At 44.2% G+C, this 23988-nt stretch overlaps 1 protein-coding gene across 1 annotated transcript in view; it reads left to right on the top strand.

Annotated features, from left to right (window-relative positions):
- DOK2 (docking protein 2) overlaps positions 1-23988 on the top strand; it is a 62453-nt gene that overhangs the window by 24838 nt on the left and 13627 nt on the right. Inside the window, exon 2 of the mRNA XM_073622258.1 lies at positions 8266-8553. Within this exon, the coding sequence (XP_073478359.1) occupies positions 8266-8553 (288 nt within the window). The remainder of the gene's footprint in view (positions 1-8265; positions 8554-23988) is intronic.

Below are 23988 nucleotides of genomic sequence, written 5' to 3'. Positions count from 1 at the left end.
GTAGCTTGAGTTTTTACAGTCTTGCAAGCCCGAGCTGGATTTCCCATTCCAAACATTCGAGGTGGATGAAGGAATCCTCCTTGCTGCAAAACCAGTGGTGAAATTACCAGGGTCGCAGCAGTTGCACTTGTGACTGGGCCCTTGAGTTCTGCCACTGTAGGGGTGCCCGACGCCGCGCGGGAGATAGTACACTCACTAGCACACAGTCCCCACCCGCTCCACCCATCCTCTCTGCCTATCCTCTCTGCCCACACTTACGGGCACACTGCACAGTTCCCTCCCTCACGGGCACAGTCCCCGCCCACTCCAACCATCCTATTCACTCGCTTCACCCATCCTCCCTGCCCGCACTCACAGGCACACTGCACAGTCTCCACCCGCTCTGCCCATCTTCTTTGCCCGCTCCGCCCATCCTCTCTGCCCTCCCACACGGGCACAGCCATGTGCTCCAGCTGTGGCTGCATGTCATTTGTCAGGTCAGGGTTCCTAAAGCTGCATATGCTTGTGCAATGAGCATTGTCACGACCGATAATAGGCTTGACTAGAAGGGCTTGTTACAGTGTGACAACAAAGCTATTGGGAGACAGTGATAGAGCATTGTCACCCCGTAAAGAGGAAGTAAACCCTGATGGGCTTTAATTCCTCTTTTGTTCCCTGCAAAGTAAGAGCATAATGGGCTAATAAGCATTGCATACTAGCCCATTATGTGCAACTTACCTGCAAACGAACCCTGCTATGTCCCTGCTGGTGGCCGTGTCCATCTTAATCCCTCTTCCTTCCAGGGGGCCGTGGACTCCGGCTCTGTGACTGGCCGGAGTCGCCGACAGTCACGGCATGGACCCTGTAGAAACGGTACGATCGTGCCCTTTCTTTAGTGCGCATGCACCGATGACGTCAGAGCAAGCGTATATGCACTTTTCAGCTCTTTTGTATAATGCATTCTGAGTGCACCCGTGCTTCCCAAGTAAAACAGACACAGCAGCTGTTATCACATTGCAAGCTCCTCAGTCCTGGGTTGCTCTGTTAGTGCCGTTTATTTATAGGACTTTGAACAGGGATAACAATAGAGGCTTGATGGCTTCACAATCAGCCAATCAAGCCCAGGCATTCCTTCAAACAGGAGGTGTTATACAACTCAACCAATAGAACAATGACTAGGGGAGTGTATGGGCGTGTCTGTGCAGGGCAGTATGTATGATTTCCCGCCCTCTGTACCTGTTAAACTGTGCTCTTCAGTTAGACAAAGAAAAGGGGATAATGGTCTGGAGAAACCACTCTAACACCTCCATCCTTAAATGCAACAAGAAAAAGGAAAGCAGCCCTGGGACTTTAAATGAGGTGGGAGAGATTGGGACACTTCCACAATAGGTGCAATAAAATGTTTTATTGATCACAGAATGCTGTGTAGAACACATGGGAACAGCAATAAATGTGCGTTACCCGGCATAGTGGCCTAGTTCCAAGCATACGTAAAAAACAACTACAATTCATAGCACTTGATATATACATCCATAAAAAACACTGTACATAAGTGCACATACATGATATAAATTGGTAAAGTACATAATACATAATACACATGCATAAAATGAAGCAGTGTGTGACCAGCTTCAGGTACCCAACAATATGGGCGTACACGTAGCATCGATGGTACCCTACGCGTTTCGCGAGTCTTTTCTCGCTCATCAGGGGCTGATGCATGATTCATGTGTCTATAACAAAAATGTTGGGAATAATGAAAATATATAAGTGACTAAATAAATCGGGGTAAGGGTGAGTTGGCAAGGGAGGTCAATGAAACAACGACCTCATACTTACCACTGGGCTGGAGCAGGTCACCAAAACGCTGGGTGTCACAAATAGCGGCATTAAACAATGCCGATCCGGGGGCTGAGGGGATGTGGCAACCAGAAGTCGCAGCAGGAGAACTCAGGACGCATAGCACGGACTGCAGGAGGCATGTGGTTGGTGGTCAGAGTGTATCCATAGCCATGTCTAGAAAAAATATATATATAAAAAGATGCATGAGTCTCAGCAGACATACTGAAACCAGACTAAGCATCAAAAAATATTCTCTAACCCTGAGAAATGACCAGGGAGGGTTGTGTTGAAAATAAAAAATGTATATATATGAGATAAAATAGGTATCTAGTATGGAATATGGTAGGTGATGTAAAGATCGTCATGACAGATAATTAAGAACAGGGCTGTGGAGAAGTGCAAGCACTTATTGATATATGATGGAAATTAAACCCAAAATGTATGTGGGTAAATGTGTAAACAAACAATACTAGGTGAGTAATATAGTGTGTAGTGAGATAGTAACACATACACAAGTATTGAGTGAGAGGGACCACTGAATGAAGGATATTACCTGAGTGAGAGGTATGAGTCCCAGGCATGTAAATGCACTGCACAGACCTCTGATCATAACCGCAGACCAACAGAACACAAATGCAAGCTGCAGCTGCGCCGAGCGACAAGATATACCCACAGCGGCCACAGAAGCTCCGCCCCCAGCGTCATGTACGGATGGCGATAGGCAGACATAGGAACCGCCAACCCGGGAGACCGGGTGAGCGTGTCAGCCATCAATCGCCCATCCGGGATGTTCCACACAGCTCCAAGGATGTGAGGTCATCACATAGTGGGCGTGGAAAACATGACGCCGACGTGTAGGTGGCCCCACCCGCCCATGAGGACAGATGAGGACAGCAGGAGGTCAAGTAAACCTCCCTTGTGCACGTCGCAGCCCCCCATACCGGAAGTGCAATGCCACCATCAGATAAGAACCAGCGAGAGGGAACCAAGCCGGCCCAGGAGTAAGCCCCGATATTGACCGGATGTAATGGTGGAAATGAACCCGTGGCAGGAGCAGACCAAGTTTTTGGGCTTAATGGGTGTCTTCCACCCGAATATCGAGAAAAGGGGATAATGGTCTGGAGAAAACACTCTAACACCTCCATCCCTAAATGCAACAAGAAAGGAAAGCACATAATACATAATACACATGCATAAAATGAAGCAGTGTGTGACCAGCTTCAGGTACCCAACAATATGGGCGTACACGTAGCATCGATGGTACCCTACGCGTTTCGCGAGTCTTTTCTCACTCATCAGGGGCTGATGCATGATTCATGTGTCTATAACAAAAATGTTGGAAACAATGAAAATATATAAGTGACTAAATAAATCGGGGTAAGGGTGAGTTGGCAAGGGAGGTCAATGAAAGAACGACCTCATACTTACCACTGGGCTGGAGCAGGTCACCAAAATGCTGGGTGTCACAAATGGCGGCATTAAACAATGCCGGTCCGGGGGCTGAGGGGACGTGGCAACCAGAAGTCGCAGCAGGAGAACTCAGGACGCATAGCACGGACTGCAGGAGGCATGTGGTTGGTGGTCAGAGTGTATCCATAGAAAATAATAGAAACCTTCGCGCCAGTGGTGTCGATAGCAGATACTATATATGAATTACATATACTGGTGGTACATCTAGTAAGAAAACATTCCCAACAATAAAAAAAATTTGTGGAAATATGTAAACAATCAGTGTAAGCTGCTCCCCAATTTTTGAATAATCAAAAAAATAGATAATCAAAAAAAGATGTAAGAAAGATAGGGGGCGCTAGATACCATAATAATCAAGTGCTCTAAATAAATATATCTCCTGCATTTCCAAGAAAATGGAAATGTAAGAAAGCTAGGGGGCGCTAGATACCATACTATTCAAGTGCTCTAAATAAATATATCTCCTGCATTACCAAAAAAATGAAAATCATAATAATGACAAATCATAATTAGATTACACATTGAAGTGCCCACAATAGTGAAAAAAAAATATATATAGTGATTGATTGTCCACATAAAAAAGTGATAGAAGTAGTTGAAGTGATATCTTTCAATATTATCCCAATCTTGTTGCTGAAAACAAAAGGTTTTCCATCACCAAAGAAAAAATAAGAAAGGAAAAACACCTCGAAGTAGTAGATATCTGCTTACCAGATACCAATGACTCCTTTAGTTAAAAAGAGAGTCACTAGCGCTTGTGCAGGGTTGTGCCTGCTCACATGGATGGCCGGACTGTGGTTGGTATTATAGGCATGGATCGTTCCCGTCAAGCTCATTCAAGATAGGATAAGGATACATAGGAAACAAAAACAGTCTCCATAGCGTAAAACCATGTATTAAAAAAGTAAACAAATTAAAAAGCCAAATGGCCGCTTACATTGGTGGGTGCCTACTCGGCACTGGGGCTGCTTGCATGTCAGGGTGACTTCGCAGTCAGAAATAGCCTTTCATGTCTCCTCCACGCTGGCGTGCGTTCCAACTTACACAGGGGGGCAGCCAAAGGATCCGGATGTTGTTGGGTGATAGGACATGTGAGCGGTATGTGGCCATTTGGCTTTTTAATTTGTTTACTTTTTTAATAAATGGTTTTACGCTATGGAGACTGTTTTTGTTTCCTATGAATCCTTATCCTATCTTGAATGAGCTTGACGGGAACGATCCATGCCTATAATACCAACCACAGTCCGGCCATTCATGTGAGCAGGCACAACCCTGCACAAGCGCTAGTGACTCTCTTTTTAACTAAAGGAGTCATTGGTATCTGGTAAGCAGATATCTACTACTTCGAGGTGTTTTTCCTTTCTTATTTTTTCTTTGGTGATGGAATACCTTTTGTTTTCAGCAACAAGATTGGGATAATATTGAAAGATATCACTTCAACTACTTCTATCACTTTTTTATGTGGACAATCAATCACTATATATATTTTTTTCACTATTGTGGGCACTTCAATGTGTAATCTAATTATGATTTGTCATTATTATGATTTTCATTTTTTTGGTAATGCAGGAGATATATTTATTTAGAGCACTTGAAGAGTGTATCCATAGCCATGTCTAGAAAAAAAAAAAATATATATAAAAAGATGCATGAGTCTCAGCAGAGATACTGAAACCAGACTAAGCATCAAAAAATATTCTCTAACCCTGAGAAATGACCAGGGAGGGTTGTGTTGAAAATTTAGACAAGTTAGACAAAGAAACCCACATGTAGTGAGATTGGCCTAAGAGATTGTGAACGCTGTCCTGGCCAAACGCACGCACACACTCACATTTTTACCATTGGCGCAAATCCTTATTCTGCATTGTTCAGAGAAGAATGCATAGCCGGATTATACTACCATTGCTGTGTATGAGAGACTATCTGCAGGGACATGTCATGGTTCCTTCACATGCTGATCAGACACATAGAAAGACATGACATCCCTCCACAAAGGCAGATAGGTATCAACCAATAATCTCCTCGTGGAGTGAACATATCCCCTCAAAACGAATGTCTGCACATAATGCAGGGGCCCTTGCTGGCGGACATATCTGCACAAGGCAAGCATCTCCCTACATCCACAGGAAGCTTTTCACTACCAATGGTCCTTCACCAATGCCGATTCACTCCGGCTCGTTCGTAAGAGTAGAACTAACACTGGGAGACACTGTGACAACACATATTGAATACATCTTAATAAAGTTTCAGAACTTGACTGGACTGCACAGAGTCCAGACCTCAACCCGATAGAACCCCTTTGGGATGAATTCGAGCGGAGAATGCATGCTAAGCCTTCTCGTCCAACATCAGTGCCTGACCTCACAAATGCGTTTCTGGAAGAATGGTTAAACGTTTTTGGTTGTAACATGACAAAATGTGGAAAATTTCAAGGGGTATGAATACTTTTTCAAGGCACTGTGTATGTATATTATATATATATTTATATACACACAATATCTCACAAAAGTGAGTACACCCTCACATTTTTATACATATTTTATTATATCTTTTCATGTGACAACACAGAAGAAATGATACTTTGCTACAATGTAAAGTAGTGAGTGTACAGCTTGTATAACAGTGTAAATTTGCTGTCGCCTCAAAATAACTCAAAACACAGCCATTAATGTGTAAACAGCTGGCAACAAAAGTGAGTACACCTCTAAGTGAAAATGTCAAAATTGGGCCCAATTAGCCATTTTCCCTCCCCGGTGTCATGTGACTCGTTACAAGGTCTCAGGTGTGAATGGGGAGCAGGTGTATTAAATTTGGTGTTATCGCTCTCACTCTCTCATACTGGTCACTGGAAGTTCAACATGGCTCCTCATGGCAAAGAACTCTCTAAAGATCTGAAAAAAAGAATTGTTGCTCTACAAAAAAAAAGGCCTAGGCTATAAGAAGATTGCCAAGACCCTGAAACTGAGCTGCAACACTGTGGCCAAGACAGCAGTTTAACAGGACAGGTTCCACTCAGAACAGGCCTCGCCATGGTCAACTAAAGAAGTTGAGTGCACCTGCTCAGTGTCATATCCAGAGGTTGTCTTTGGGAAATAGACGTATGAGTGCTGTCAGCATTGCTGCAGAGGTTGAAGGGGTGGGGGGTCAGACTGTCAGTGCTCAGACCATAAGCAGCACACTGCATCTAATTGGTCTGCATTGCTGTCATCCCAGAAGGAAGCCTCTTCTAAAGATGATGCACAAGAAAGCCCGCAAACAGTTTGCTGAAGACAAGCAGACTAAGGACATGGATTACTGGAACCATGTCCTGTGGTCTGATGAGACCAAGATAAACTTATTTGGTTCACATGGTGTCAAACGTGTGTGACGGCAACCAGGTGAGGAGTACAAAGACAAGTGTGTCTTGCCTACAATCAAGCATGGTGGTGGGAGTGTCATGGTCTGGGGCTGCATGAGTGCTGCCGGCACTGGGGAGCTACAGTTCATTGAGGGAACCTTGAATGCCAACATGTACTGTGACATACTGAAGCAGAGAATGATCCCCTCCCTTCAGACACTGGGCCGCAGGGCAGTATTCCAACATGATAACGACCCCAAATACACCTCCAAGACAACCACTGCCTTGCTAAAGAAGCTGAGGGTAAAGGTGATGAACTGGCCAAGCATGTCTCCAGACCTAAACCCTATTGAGCATCTGTGGGGCATCCTCAAACAGTAGATGGAGGAGCGCAAGGTCTCTAACATCCACCAGCTCTGTGATGTCATCATGGAGGAGTGGAAGAGGCCTCCAGTGGCAACCTGTGAAGCTCTGGTGAACTCCATGCCCAAGAGGGTTAAGGCAGTGCTGGAAAATAATGGTGGCCACACAAAATATTGACACTTTGGGCCCAATTTGGACATTTTCACTTAGGGGTGTACTCACTTTTGTTGCTAGCGGTTTAGACATTAATGGCTGTGTGTTGAGTTATTTTGAGGGGACAGCAAATTTACACTGTTATACATGCTGTGCACTCACTACTTTACATTGTAGCAAAGTGTCATTTCTTCAGTGTTGTCACATGAAAAGATATAATTAAATATTTACAAAAATGTGAGAGGTGTACTCACTTTTGTGAGATACTGTGTGTGTATATATATATATATATATATATATATATATATATATATATATATATTTTTTTTTTTTTTCTCTGTGTCATGAGGTGGTAGCGCTGTCTAACTATTTGTCTTTTTTTTATGATTGTATCAAATGAGATTGCAGTCACACCATTTATTTATTTATTTATTAAGTTTTTGTGATACTGTGGCACAGTTCAGAATCATCTTTATAATCATAGGCGTGCACAGGGGGTGTGCTAATCACGACGTGTGGTGCAGATTCCCCCTAGTGCCCGGGCTTCCTTCCCCCATGTTTGCCCCCTGCCCCGCAGTGCTGCTGGCCTCCCTCCTCTCCTCCTGGTTGCTGCGGGAGATGTTTCAATTTGGAGAGCAAGGGAAGGGGCTAGTAAATATGTCATTTACTGGCCCCTTCTTTTTCTAAATGAACACAGTGAACACACTCACTGTGTTCTTTCATAACTGTGTAGTAAACTGTGTGCACTATGCTTCAGTTTGTGAATGAACAGGAAGCCGCTCAGCACAGAGCACTTTCCATTCATTCACTCTCCTGTGCAGCTGAGGCTGCAGAGAAAGATATTTGTGTTTGAGCTTTGGGGTGCACACCCTAATGCAATAGGCTGCGCACACCTATGTCTATAATTATGTGTAAATGCCAGCAGGCTGATTTGCCCAGTTCTAAAATCTTTTAGGTACATGTCTATGAGACCAGAGGCGTAAGTATACTGTAGTTCATGTGACTGCCATGTGGTCTGGCTACACATTTTGGTATTGTATATACTATATCCTATACCTTGTGTAATGTACTTTTGCCTTCTATGGAGAATAGAAATGACCCCTCTCTTTTTGTTGTTACAGAAGTGGAAGAAGGTATGGGGAGTTTTGTATGGAACTACACCCACAGGATTGGCCCGCTTAGAGCTGTACGAAGGTTTTCAGCCCCCCGAGATTGGTCGCAAACAAGAGTGCTGGAAGTTACTTCAGCTCAGCGAATGTGTGAGCTTATCAGAGCGCTCTAGTGAGAGCAGCCCAAAGGACACCCGGGTCTTCAGCATCGAGACCACCCAGAGGGTATACCTTATTGCCAGTGAGGCCTCCGAACAGCCAAATTGGGTGAAGGCACTCTGCAGCTTGGCATTTCCTCAGGTGAGACGTAAACCCGGAAAGTATGTCAAAATGACGGAGCTTAGGCAGCATGCAGCTTTTTCCTTTCTAATTTGTACATTTGTGTTGTCGGTTTGCACATTGATTGTTCTTGTAGTGTCTTCTGAGAATGAAGTTCATTCTCATGCTGTGTACACACGGGCCGACTTTTCAAACGGACTGGTCGGACAATCTGACCGTGTGTGGGCTCATCGGACCTGCAGTGGACTTTTTCGGTGGAAAATCAGACGGACTTTAGATTTGGAACATGTTTCAAATCTTTACGACGGACTCGAGTCCGGTCGAAAAATCAGTTCGTGTGTATACTTGTCCGACGGACAAAAACCGACGCTAGGGCAGCTATTGGCTACTGGCTACAAACTTCCTTATTTTAGTCCGGTCGTATGTCATCACGTACTAATCCGTTGGACTTTGGTGTGATCGTGTGTAGGCAAGTCCATTCGTTCGAAAGTCCGTCGGAAGTCTGTCAAAAGTCCGTCGGAAAGACTGTCGGACCTTTGATGCTGAAAAGTCCGCCCATGTGTACAGGGCATTAGAGGTTCTGCGTTATTGTCAGGTATTTTATACTTTGTACTTTTGGTTTGCTGTAACACTACCCTAAACCTCACTTCCATGCTTAACCATTAATTTATCCGCTAAACCTGATCCATAAAGCTTCATTATAACCTCATTTAAAAAAAAATCGAAATAACAAACATATCATACTTACCTGCTCTGTGCAATGGTTTTGCACAGAGCAGCCCCAATCCTCTTCTGGGGTCCTCCGCCGGCGCTCCAGACTCCTCCTCTTTGGTGAGTGCTCACATGGAAAGCCACTTTCCATGGGGGCACTCATGTAGGCTCCTTCCCAAGCCGCCCTGTCTGGATCTATTGACACAGAGCGGGCGGCTCAGACCTGCCCCCCGCTTGGTCGGCACAGCATTTGATTGACAGCAGCAGGAGCCGATGGCTCCTGCTGCTATCAATCTGCCCAGGTAGGAGGGAGACAGTGGCGAGAGCCCCTGCTCTTGTGCACATCGCTGGATCAGATTGGGCTTAGATAGGAATAAGGGGGGGCTGGGGGGGATTCTGCAGCACAGAAGGTTTTTCACCTTAATGCATAGAATGCAGTCCTAAAGTCCTAACTCTGTATTAATTTTGAGAGCCTCCCGAATTGGAGCACATATATTGCAGTTGGATATATTAATCTCTTCCAACAGACTGCACGCATATGTGCAGTCTTTCAGTGGGTGGGTTTTAAAACCGAGAGGCCGCATAGATGCGGCCCTATGTAAACACAAAACTGTGCTGACAGCTCGTGCCTTGCATGCTTCCAGCACAGTCAGCAGCGGGGACCAGAAAGCTCCTGATGCATACTTATGATCGGGAGGTTTTCGATCATGTGACCACTGTGACAGCCAATCACAGCGGTCACATCACCCCCCCTCCACCTCCTGGCATCTGGAACTTCTTAAAGCGCCAGAAGGGGTTAAGGGCAGGTTTCGGCCATCAGGCCTTAATCATGGCCATGATTAAGGCCTGCTGGCCGAAACGCATAACTGTTCCAGTTAAGGACAGGTTTTCCTGAAGGGTGTCTATGACTCCTTAAAGGCATAGGCATGCACAAGACACCCAGCGAGGGCACAATAGTAGCCAAAGGTATCCCATGCGTGCCTACGCTAACTCACCACCTGTGTAAACAAATAACAACCACCCCAACCTATAACTCGCCTTTGCTGCAAGGAGCACATGGAAGGACAACGCACATAAAAAAAAAATAAACAAAAATTTCCAGCTAGCCTGCAACAAAATCCAATTGACCCTGTTTAACAGGTCATATCAAAAGGAAACCACTGGAGCAACCACATCTGCAATGTAATACATTTTTTGTTTTCAATACCACTTTAAGGATAAATAACTCCACAGTGCTTGCAGCTACAGATATCAGTGGGGACTTATTTTAAAGCTTTATTAAGGGTTGCTGAGAAAATGATGTAAATATCTGACTGCCCATAGCCCCTGACAAGAGTTCTACTTTAAAGTATCACTTTTGCTAAATTAAAAAGCACCAAAAAAAAAGTCTCTAAAAAAGAGAATAAATGCTTATATGTCCTGCCGTCCACTCCACTGTTCTCTTGTAGAGCGAAGAATGGCTGAATAATTTTCAGCATTTTCACACTTCTCATGCTAATGTTAAAACTAACAAATTGCGACCTACTGTGAAAAGAAGGCGCTTCCAAGACTTTAACCATTCTGGGAGGAATCTGCTATATAAATCCAAAATACTAATATCCAGTCACACTTACTATGGTTGCCATCTCTCTGCATCCTTCTGAGCCCTACGAATGGCCTATCACTCTGATGGGGGGGATTGGTGCCCATAGCAACAAGCTTCCATTGTCATTTCTGCAGCCCATAATAAAAAATAGAAACAATCCTGTGAGCATGCCTTTCATGCATCAGTCCCTATATTTATTGCAATCTTGGAGATGGGCTAGTTAAACATTGGTGATCAAATTTAGAACAAAGAAAAAGTGCATCTCCTGATGTCAAAGAAAAGTATAGCATTTACATTATAAAAACATTAGTCAAGATGCATACTGTTTTAATATGCTTTTAACAAGCATGTTTGAGTAGATAGCATGGCATGTGTTCAGGTGCAGGGCAATGGTGCATCTGTCGCTAATACAGTGCCTTGAAAAAGTATTCATACCCCTTGAAATTTTCCACATTTTGTCATTTTACAACCAAAAACGTAAATGTATTTTATTGGGATTTTGTGTGATAGACCAACACAAAGTGGCACATAATTGTGAAGTGGAAGGAAAATGATAAATGGTTTTCAAAATTTTTTACAAATAAATATCTGAAAAATGTGGCGTGCATTTGTATTCAGCCCCCCTTACTCTGACACCCCTAAAATCTAGTGTAACCAATTGCCTTCAGAAGTCACCTAATTAGTAAATAGAGTCCACCTGTGTAATTTAATCTCAGTATAAATACAGCTGTTCTTTGAAGCCCTCAGAGGTTTGTTAGAGAACCTTAGTGAACAAATAGCATCATGAAGACCAAGGAACACACCAGACAGGTCAGGGATAAAGTTGTGGAGAAGTTTAAAGCAGGGTTAGGTTATAAGAAATTATCCCAAGCTTTGAACATCTCACAGAGCACTGTTCAATCCATCATCCGAAAATGGAAAGAGTATGGCACAACTGCAAACCTACCAAGACATGGCCGTCCACCTAAGCTGACAGGCCCAGGCAAGGAGAGCATTAATCAGAGAAGCAGCCAAGAGGCCCATGGTAACTCTGGAGGAGCTGCAGAGATCCATAGCTCAGGTGGGAGAATCTGTCCACAGGACAACTATTAGTTGTGCACTTCACAAATCTGGTCTTTATGGAAGAGTGGCAAGAAGAAAGCCTCGTTGAAAGAAAGCCATAAGAAGTCCTGTTTGCAGTTTGCAAGACGCCATGTGGGGGACACAGCAAACATGTGGAAGAAGGTGCTCTGGTCAAATGAGACCAAAATTAAACTTTTTGGCCTAAAAGTAAAACGCTACGTGTGGCAGAAAACTAACACTGCACATCAACCCCACCGTGAAACATGGTGGTGGCAGCATCATGTTGTAGGGGTGCTTAGCAGAGACAGGGAAGCTGGTCAGAGTTGATGGGAAGATGGATGGAGCCAAATACAGGGCATTCTTAGAAGAAAACCTGCTAGAGTCAAAAGACTTCAGTGAAGTACAGGGGAGACATTAGGAGTCATTAACCGCTAGCCGACCAGCCGTCTTCGTTATACGACGGCAGGTCGGCTCTCCTGCACAAATCACTGTAGCTGTACAGGTATACAGAGGCAGAATGGGGATCTGCCTTTTTAAACAAGGTGCATCCTCATCTGACAGGAGACATGACAGATCTACTGTTCCCAGTGATCGGGAACAGTGATCTCTATCATGTCCCTGGCAGCCCATCCCCCTACAGTTAGAACACACTGAGGGAACACATTTAACCCCTTGATCGCCCCCTACTGTTAACCCCTTCCCTGCCAGTGTCATTTTTACATTGATAAGTGCATTTTTATAACACTGATCAATGTAATATTTTCACTAGTCCCCAAAAAGTGTAATTTGGGGTCAGATTTGTCCCGCTAAAAATCACAGTCCCACTAAAAATCTCAGATCGCCGCCATTACCAGTAAAAACAATAAAAAATAAATAAAAGTCCCTAAATCTATTGCATAGTTTGTAGATGCTGTACGTTTTACGCAAACCAATCAATATACACCTATTGTGATTTTTTTAATAAAAATATGTAGAAGAATATATATCAGTCTAAATGAATGATTAAATATGTTTTTTTATATATTTTTTTGGATATGTATTATAGTAAAAATGTTTAAAAATTTTTTTCAAAATTGTCGCCCTTTTTGTTTATAACGCAAAAAATAATCAAATACCACCAAAAGAAGCTCTATTTGTGGGAAAAAAGGACGTCAATTTTGTTTGGATACAGTGTTGCACGACCGCGCAATTGTCAGTTAAAGCGGCACAGTGCCGTATCACAAAAAATGGCCTGGTCATTAAGGGGGAAAATCTTTCCGTGGCTGAAGTGGTTAAAAGACCCCTGATGTAATGTGTCACTATACATATGCTATCACACAGAGGGCTATTGGCAATAAAGTTAAGTGAAAAAAAGTGTTAGGGTACATTCAAGCACAACCCCCCCCCCACATATACACATATATGTACAGTATGTGAACATACGTGTCGGCGGCTTCTATGTATGAAATCGCTGATTGTGCTACATATGTTACATATTGCTGCATACACCAAATTGAGAGCAAAAATTCTAGAATTGTTTACGATTAACTCTAAATTACCGTAATAGCCTTCAATGGGTCCTCTCTGGAAAATTTTGGGTACTGGAGATTATCGCTTTTTCACAGGCACGTGCAATTTTAAAGGTTGACATGCTGTTTACTTGGCAATACCTCATCTTTTATAGTTTACAAAAAAAAAATGTGTAATATATTGTGTTTGTGTGCACTAAAATAAACTTTATTGTATTTTTTACCAAAAATTTGCATATGATAGACTGTTGTGACAAAAAAATTGGAACTCACCATTTTATTTTTTCCAGGGCCTTTGCTTTCAGAGAATATATATATTTTGGGGGTTTTAACGAATCTTCAGGCTTAAACTGTGCATTTTGACATGCGTGCAATCGACTTTGTAGGAATCACCCCGTCCATACCCCATACTTCTCAAATTATTGAAACAGACATCTCAAGCGTCCTGCGAGGTGCGGGAGACCTCCGCATTTCTGCGGCAGCTTCCGCATACCCGCAATCGCCTCTCGAACTCCCAGGAATGATCGGTGCGGCGGGGAACAGCTGTGAACACCGATCTCCTTTGTATCGATTTTTTTTTACAGTAAGTATCGATTTTTAACTGACAGCCGCTTCTCCTTCTCTCCCTCCTGTGGGTGTCAGCTAAACAGCTATACAGGGAGATCGCTGATCACAGCTGTCCCTCCAGCCGCACCGATCATCCCCAGCTGTTCTGTGTGCTCCTTCTCCGACCCCCTCCGTGTCCTTCTTCACCCCCATGTTCTCCTCCGGCCCCCTCCATGTCCTTCTCCACCCCCATGTTCTCCTCCGGCCCCCTCCACGTCCTTCTCCACCCCCCGTGTTCTCCTCAGGCCCCCTCCATGTCCTTCTCCACCCCCCGTGTTCTCCTCAGGCCCCCTCCATGTCCTTCTCTGCCCCCCCCTGTTCTCCTCCGGCCCCCTCCATGTCCTTCTCCGCACCCCTTCATTCTCCTCCGGCCCCCTCCATGTCCTTCTCCACCCCCTGTGTTCTCCTCAGGCCCCCTCCATGTCCTTCTCCACCCCCATGTTCTCCTCAGGCCCCCTCCATGTCCTTCTCTGCCCCCCCTGTTCTCCTCCGGCCCCCTCCATGTCCTTCTCCGCACCCCTGCGTTCTCCTCCGGCCCCCTCCATGTCCTTCTCCGCTCCCTGTGTTCTCTTTGCCCCCCCCCTCGTCCCCCACATCCGGCTCCCCTCCTCTCCTGCCAGCTGCAGGGGGAACTAGTAATTGGACACAGTGAGCGAGATGGCTCCTGTGTCCTGTGATTACTGAGCAGAGTAAACTGTTTACTCTGCTCAGTTTATGAATGAACAGGAGCCTCTGTCTCCTGTTCATTCATCTTCAGTGCTGAGAAAGGGACTGGGGAACCTTTGTCCTCAGTCCCTTTGTCTGTCTCAAATGGGGGATGTCAGGGTTCTGTTTAGACCCCTGACATCTCACCAAAGCCCCCCAAAAATAAACTACTGACACCACTCTCCCCTGCCCTACCAACACTGTCCACTGCCCCAACCCCCTCCCCCCAAAAAGCATTGTGATTTTTTTTTAAAACAAATGAAATTGTAAAAAAATCAATTGCTAAAAAAAAAAAAAAACTACTGACACCGTTCACTGCCACATACCACCCACCCCCACCCCCTTCCCCAGAAGCACTGCGAAAAAATATTGAAAAAGTGATTTAAAAAATATTTTGCGGCGGAGGGGATCGGGGGTTTGCCGGAGCGAAGCGCCACCTCCCTGAAATAAGTTTGTCACCTCCCTGAAACAGTTTGTCACCTCCCTGAAATGAGTTTGTCACCTCCCTGAAATTTGTTTTTGCAGGTTGGGATGTCCGTTGAAATATGCATGTGGGTTGGACGTTAGCCCTTGGCCAATCAACCCTGGGAGATGTTCCCGTCCCAGCCCATAGGGTGTTCTAATTTCCAAGTTACTAAGTTTTCTAAGTTACCAGAGTTGAATTGGCCCAGAATGACTCCAATCGCTGTGTAGGAGATAGGATTTCCGACACCAGTGCATTAGTCCGATCACGACCAATCGCTGTTCAGCTGCTGCAATCAGGTGCCATATAACAGTTTTGTGTGTTTCTCCTGGATTCTAAATGCGCTACAAATACAGATTTACATGTACTTGTAGCCCAACATGTGTACCTTCAGAAGGAATTATTTTCATCTCTCTGCAACTAATATTTTAGCTTTTATGAGAGATAAAATAGATTCCTTAGATGTGTTGATATTCAAAGTTGGCAGACTGTTCAGTGCCTTGTGATTGTCCCCTGCTGTTTCTTCTAGCCAAAATGACTAGGCCTCTCCTTTTGAGGCTTCAGAAAGGTGGCAAGCTATGTTATCTTGGATGGGATACTTTTACTGGCATCTAGGTGTCATCTCTAGCCTAGAAGCTGGCTCTGTCCTTTCAAATGCTAATTAAAGAATATATGTCTATGACTGATTACTGAATACTGTGAATAGTGTATCTCTAACACAGAATTAAACTATATCTACAATTACACTACGTCTACAAATCACATCTCAGCTACTGGCAAAATTGCCCTACTCTTATATTTATGTTACATCAACATTCCTGTTTATGTTACAGCAGCGAAAGGGTTAACAGACCAAAAGTGAGCAGACAAGTGATGTTCATTGTTAGGGTTTGCAAACGCTTTAACTTTCCCGCTGCCTGCACTGTTGAAAGCTGCCTTCGATCCTGAGAAATTAACTACTGTATCCTGTATCAATGTGGAGGTCAGCAAGTGGCACCAGTAAGAGCTGTGGAGGGATCCACTCTAATTCATCCCAAAGGTGTTCTATTGGGTTGAGTTCAGGACTCTGTGCAGGCCAATCAAGTTCCTCCAACCCAAAATCGCTCATCCACACTATATTGCCAGAAGTATTGGGCCGCCCCTCCAAATCATTAGGTGGAGGGGGGATTATGGTGTGGGGTTGTTTTTCAGGGGTTGGGCTTGGCCCCTTAGTTCCAGTGAAGGGAACTTTTCAGGCATCAGCATAACAAGAAATTTTGGACAATTTCATGTTCCCAACTTTGTGGGAACAATTTGGGGATGGCCCCTTCCTGCTCCAACATGACTGCACACCAATGCACAAAGCAAGTTCCATAAAGACATGGATGAGCGAGTTTGGGGTGGAGGAACTTGACCTAGCCTGCACAGAGTCCTGACCTCAACCTCATAGAACACCTTCTATCCCTGCACAGGTATATGGGGAATGATTATCGACACTGACACATGTACACCTACATAGGCTGCACTGGATGGACTATTGTCTTCATTCAACCTTACCTTCTATGTAACTAGAGTGGAGACTGCGAGCCAGGCCTTCTCGTCCAACATCAGTGCCTGACCTCACAAATGCGCTTCTGGGACAATGGTAAAACATTCCCATATACGCACTCTAAATGGGACTTTACTGGCATTCCAAAACAGACATCTACATGAGTAAAATCAAGATATTTATTGTTACAAAAGTTTAAGAACAGCATTTAAAGAATAACCGCTCTCCTCTACAGAAGGATTCAAATTGCGTCAGAATAATCCACACCCTGTTTTGACCTCACAAATGCACTTCTGGGACAATGGTAAAACATTCCCATATACGCACTCTAAAACCTTGTGGACAGCCTTCCGAGAAGAGTTAAAGCTGTTATAGTTGCAATGGGTGAGCCAACTCAATATTGAACCCTATGGACTGAGACTGGGATGCCATTAAAGTTCATCTGATTGTAAAGGCAGACGTCCCAATACTTTTGGGAATATAGTGTGTGTGAACCTGGCTTAAATACCCTCTGTGCACCCCACCCCCCCCCACCCCCCGCCTTTAAGTACTGTCTGACACTTGGACAGTAACTAACAGGAAATCTCTAGTGGGAACACAGACAACTTCAAAATGCTGACAAAGGATCTCCCCATATCTACTTTACAGCTGTATTCAGTTTACAGTGCAAAGTTTCTATAGCGGCCAGTTACTTAAATAAAGGCAGACAATTCTAAAGCTGGCTGTACACTAGCAAGATTTTGTTCTAAACTTTTCATTTTAAGAAGGTTTGTTCAGTTATCTGATCATAAGCGGGGTCAAATCGATGTTAATTTATGACTGTAGTGACATAAAAATCTGAAGGAGCAAAGGGACAATTCACCTTAAAATGAATAAAAAGTCTCTCTTTTTTTATATTAAAATAACAAACATGTTATACTTACCTGCTCTGTGCAGTGGATCCTCCTCTTCTCGGGTCCCTCTTCGGTGCTCCTGGCCCCTCCTTCCTGCTGAGTGCTCCCACAGCAAGCAGCTTGCTATGGGGGTACCTGAGCCGAGCTGCTGCTCCCTGTGACCATTCTGACATGAAGCTGTGGTTTGGCCCCGCCCCTCTCTCTCCTGATTGGCTAACTGACGTTGATTGACAGCAGCGGGAGCCAATGGCCCAGGTGCTGTGTCTTAGCCAATCAGGAAGGAAAGGATGGCTGAGACACTTGTGGACATCGCAGGACAGAGATGAGGCTCAGGTAAGTTTTAAGGGGGCCGAGGGGGGCTGCTGCACACAGAAGGCTTTTTATCTTAATGCATAGAATGCTTTAAGATAAAAAATCTTGTGACTTTACAACTCCTTTAAATGAATGAATTGCTAACAGTGTATGTAGCTCTCATTCGGGAAAGTCAATTTGTTAAAATTGACCAAAATTTAATGTTAAAAGCAAACAAAATTTTGAAGCACTTTCAAATGATATTCATCAAGTCTTTAAATGTACTAAAAAAATTTGTACAAATTTCTATACAAACATTCGTTCTAAAATCTACCAGCATATGGCCTTCTTAATATGAATTCTTACATCAGCTATATATTATGAAAATGGCTGCATACAGATAGGAGTGCCAACATGCCTGTTTAATACAGCTTAACAACCCAAAGAAATAAATGGGACTTTACTGGCATTCCAAAACAGACATCTACATGAGTAAAATCAAGATATTTATTGTTACAAAAGTTTAAGAACAGCATTTAAAGAATAACCACTCTCCTCTAAAGAAGGATTCAAATTGCGTCAGAATAATCCACACCCCGTTTGGACATTTCAATGGACCACTAAGTCATGTTTTAAGGTCTGTGGGATAATAGTGATGTATGATAAGATTTAGTGTTTGATATATGTCAGACAATTTTTCTTTTAAATGCTGTTCTTAAACTATAATTATTATAATATCAGATATCTTGATTTGTGAATGTGAATGCCTGTTTTGGAATGCCAGTAAACTCCTATTTATTCTTTTGGGTTGTTGAGTTGAATTCTTACATTGTCTTTGGGCTAATATAAAATCCCCAAAAATGGGGGCGTGGTCTGGACATGTCTGAGTAAAGACGTGTGTCTTCTGAGCTCCTGGCCCTTTCCTATCTACCCCAGCCTATATATAAAATACAGTTGAGAAGCGAGCGAAATTCTCAGCAAAGCGACAGAATGGCGAAGGGCAGCACAAAGGCAACTCGGGCTGCTAAAAACGGAGGGGAAATACAATGTTTTTTCCCGAGTTCTCAGACAGTTTCCCCTGATACCAAGATGGCGGAGCCACGTGGCTCGCTACACGAGGCCTTGGACTCACAAGATCTTCCCGCCTCCCCTGTTGTCTCCTCTGCATCGGAAGCCTATTCAAACACCCCTGCAGCTTTCCGCTTGGATCCACGGGGTTCCTCTTCCCATCCTCTCACCCTACAAGTGGATGCAGAGCTGCGATCACTCTTCCAGGCCCTCCTGACTAAAGCTGACATAGAAACTCTCATCAACCGTCTGTAGGAAACTCACCGTCAGGAGTTTCAGGAGGTCAAACAGGATGTACAGTCCCTGTCGGATCAGCGTAAGTCAGGAGAATCCTCCATGTCGACCCTGGAACAGCAGGTATATGCCCTGGAGTCTCTTCAAGACTCCCATGTTGATGCCACTGTAGCCCTACAGCTGCACATGGAGGATATGGAGGACAGGAGCCGGCGCAACAACCTGTGGCTGCGGGGACTGCCAGAAGCAACGGGAATGGAAGACCTTTCAGAGACAGCGGCTGCAATCTTTCGTAAAGTCGCAGGCAATTCCCTCCCCACAAGCCTGGAATTTGAATGGATCCATCGGGCTCTGGGCCCCCGCTCCACAGACCCCAACAGACCACTAGATGTCTGTCGGATACACCACTACACCCATAAGGAGAATATTCTACGCAGGGCATGGGAAGTCGGAGACGTTGATTTCGATGGGGCATCTGTCAAGACTCTTCCGGACCTCTCCAGGGAGACCCTGCAACGCCGAGCCCTACTACACCCTGTCTTGGATCTAGCCCGGCAGTTGGGTATTACCTACAGATTGGGTTTCCCCCTCTCCGCCATGTTCAAAAAAGATCAATGGTCATTCACCCTCCATACACCTGGAGACCTCCCGGCTCTTTTCACGTTCATGGAGACTGACCCTATATCAGTCCCGAACTGGCTGCTGTTTCTTCTGCAGCCGACTGGCCGTCTGGGTTCGTCGGCACCCCGGAGGATTCACATGACTTCTAAACGGCATATGCTATCTTAAACCTATTCTCCTCACCGCTTGCACTTACTGTGATTTACCCACCTAAATGCCTCACAGCTTCCACACAGCTTTCTGGCACTTTACCATACTGGCTCTGTCCGCTCTTTCCCCATTTGACTGTCCAAATGACCCTGAAGTTGCCATATGTTTACAAATCGGTACTTTAATGGGCTTTGTGCCTTAATATTTTTCCTTCCTTGGGAAGGTGCGTGGAATCCCTGTCTGCTTTCCTATGAGGAGATAGGTAGTATCGCTAATGCTTATGCATCGCCTGTTTGCTGCAGGACTGCCGTTTCTCTACCTCATTCCTAATGAAGACTGAAAGTCTTAGTGCCTTAATATTTTGTAAAGCAAAAGATTGCAGCTCCAATCTCCCAAATCTGTAACAAAACACCCACCCTCATAGAACTCACAGGTGCTGGCTCTGCACAAGCTTGAGGAAAAAAGAGGATCCTGGACAGCCGCACACCATAGAAGGCATCTTCATTGATATGCCTTAATATTTTGGCTGTTGCTGTTCAGACCCACTTGAATGAAGTTCTGTTTCATTTCATTATGTTTTTCTTTTTAAGTTCCTGACTGCACCCCCAACTTATATCACCAGTGTGCAGTTTAAAACTAGTGTACCCATTTGTATGAGAAATGACCATGCCTTAATATGATACTCCTGAGAGCCTTGTGGTGGATGGGGTGTTCCTCCGCCTTCTCCTCCCTCCTGAATCCACGGGGGGTTTGGACTGTCCTGGGCCATGTGGGAACACTTGATCTGGGTACAGACCATGCCTTAAGGGTGAGCTACCCTCTCTTTATATTAGAGGGCTCAGATTCTTGGGTCCTCCCAATGCGGCGCTCTCATTGCCCTGAGCCTCTCCTTATCTCTCTGGTGGCCATTTGTATAACGGCACCTCCCGAAATATGAGTCGGGGGTGATAGGGGCGGTGGGTGGAGAACTCCTGTGGAATACTCTCCAATTTGACATATGCAGGGTTCTACTAATTGCTATGTCTATGGTAATGCATTTACTCATGCACATGTGATTTTAGTCAATATGATATATTATGTAACAAAAGACTCCCTAAGGCTGGATTCACACCTATGCATTTTTGTGCTTTTTGCATTTTGCAGATTTGCACTACAGATCGTGTTCCATAGGAAACAATGTTAAATGGACTGTAGTGCAAATCTGCAAAATGCAAAAAGCACTAAAACTGCATAGGTGTGAATGGAGCCTAATGGGATAGCTGTTTGGAATTTCCCACTCATATCGCCCTGTAATGACATGTGCCATTGTGCCATCTGGCGTCCGTCTCGCATTGCTCGAGGGCCCTCTCCTCCTTAACTATTGGGAGGGAGGAGCTTGTGTGGATAGGACATGGACATCAGTGATTCTTGTTTATAGGAAATGCATTGTTTGTTATTTTTCTTCTTAGCTGTTTTATTATTCTTTCATCTTTGCGGGGGTGGTTGGGATGGGTACCGAAGGGTAGTGACTGACGGTTTGATAGCCACTCTTTCACTCTTTTTTTCTATCTTCCATTATTAAACTCTTTTCTTATCCCTCCCCCCTCCTGAGTTGGCGATGGATAATGTAAAGATCATATCACTGAACGCAAAGGGCCTAACATACCCGAGAAAAGATGAATACTTTTAAATTATCTGAAACACTTCTATGCTGATATAGCATTTATCCAAGAGACTTACTTTGGGGATCATAAACTTCCTATTCTCAGAAACAGATTTTATCCTCTGACCTATCATTCTACTAACAAGATCACTAAATCCAAAGGAGTCTCCATACTACTATCTAGTAGACTACCATGGACTTGCCACGACACTCTTGTAGACTCAGATGGTTGTTTTGTGTTTGTTAAGGATTTAATCGGTGACTTACAAGTGACATTAGCAACTATCTATGCACCCAGTGATTATTAGGATATCTTATACTCTAGACAGACTTCTGGAATTTTCGGAGGGTCAGTTGATTTTGGGTGGAGACTTCAATGCCCCCCTGATTCCTGCAGTAGACACTTCTTCAGGCTCTTCCTCTGTCCCTCCTGGCTGCCACAAATGGATAGCACAATCCCTACATGGAGCTCAACTAGTAAATATTTAGCGATTGCAACACTCGGGAGAGAGAGATTACACGTTCTACTCTTCCCCCCATAAAGTCTACACAAGGATAGATTACTTCCTGGTCCCTCATGGACAACTTCATGCTGTATGTGACTCTTCCATTGGTGAAATAACGTGGTCTGACCACACTCCCATTGTACTGACTTATGCACTCTCGGACGTACCTTCCTCCAGGACTCCTTTTTGGAGGTTGAATGAAAGTCTATAGGCACTAGAAGAGGTAACTAGACAGTTTAAGTTTTACTTCCAAACGAATGATCATTTGGATTGTGACCCAGGGATTTTGTAGGAGGCCCATAAAGCAGTTATCAGAGGTATACTTATTAAGCACAGTTCACGGATTAAAAAGGAACATGGGAAACAGCTTGCTATGCTCCTTTCCAAAATTTACAATGTTGAATCCCAGCACAAACATGCCCTCACTCCCTCTCTAGAACTTATGTCCCTTCGTAGAAAAATCACCGACCTATTACAATATAAAGCCAAAGTGGCCTTGCAATTCTGTCACAAAATGAGTTATGAATCCGGTGAGAAAGCGCTGGCTAGATCGATCACAGAGCATAAACTGACAACGTACATACCTCACATTTTGCCACCGAATGGTCAAAAAGCAGTATTGCCCAAACAGATTGTACAAGAATTCAGGGACTTTATAACCTACCAGATCAATCTCCTCCCCAAACTCAAATAGAAGACTATATCTCATCGTCCCAGCTCCCTAAGCTTCCACTCGAAATTTGGGAAGAATTGGAAGCCCCCATAAAGCTAGAAGAACTACAGCAGACAGTCAGTACAGCGAAAAACAGGTAAAGCCCCAGGCCTTGATGGCTTTAACTACAATACTATAAAACTCTTCTTCCAATCCTTGGCCCTTATATGGTGAAATTATTTAATGCGGTCGGGTCAGACACAGTCTTTTTTAGAGAAACCTTGAAAGCGCATATCTCTGTTATTCCCATGGAAGGTAAGGATCCAACCTCCAGTGGCAGCTACAGACCCATTTCACCCCTTGACCTCAAGCTGTTCACTAAGATCTTAGCAACCCGTCTAGCACAACACCAACAAGAGCTAGTTCATCTAGACCACGTGGGATTCATCCCTTCTACGGAAGCAAGGAATAATACGGCCAAAGTACTCAATCTGCTTTATGTAGCCAACACGACTCATACACCTTGTGTTTTTCTTGGCACAGATGCTCAGAAGGCGTTTGATTGTGTAAATTGGAAATTTATATTCTCAGTTCTTCGACATATTGGCTTAGGGGAAACCACGATATAATGGATCGTCAAAATCTATTTCAAACCGACTGCTCAAGTCAAGGCCAACAGAATACTCTCCAACCCTTTCCCTATTACAAACAGAACAAGACAGGGGTGTCCACTATCCCCTCTTCTCTTTGCTTTATCTCTGGATCCCTTTCTCTGCAAAATCCAACTAAACCCAGATATCTAGGGACTATCAGTTGATGGTACCCAATACAAAATATCAGCGTATGCGGACGATTTACCGACTTTAAAATCCAGTTTTAAATTCAAATGGACGGACTCAGCATTAAAATATTTAGGCACATATAACCCCTCTGACTTATCCCGTACTTTTGAACCTAATTTTCCACCCTTGCTGACTAAAACCTGTATCCTGTTGGAGAATTGGCATAAAGGCTTACACTCCTGGTTTGGCAGATGTAATCTATTTAAAATGTGTATCCTACAGAAATACGTTTCACCTATTCCAAGCCTTACCAATCAGGATACCTTCTCCTTACTTTCGACAGGTACATTCCCTTTTTATTGGGTTTATTTGGGCACACAAAAACCTTGCCTTCCCCACCATCAACTCTCACTACTCAAACAATATGGCAGATTGGCACTTCCTGGTAT

This window comes from Aquarana catesbeiana, linkage group LG03 (assembly GCF_042186555.1).
Source record: "Aquarana catesbeiana isolate 2022-GZ linkage group LG03, ASM4218655v1, whole genome shotgun sequence".
In the NCBI taxonomy this organism is placed as follows: Eukaryota; Metazoa; Chordata; class Amphibia; order Anura; family Ranidae; genus Aquarana; species Aquarana catesbeiana.
The sequence above is the reverse complement of the archived record's forward strand: the minus strand, read 5'-3'. Positions and strand labels throughout refer to the sequence as shown.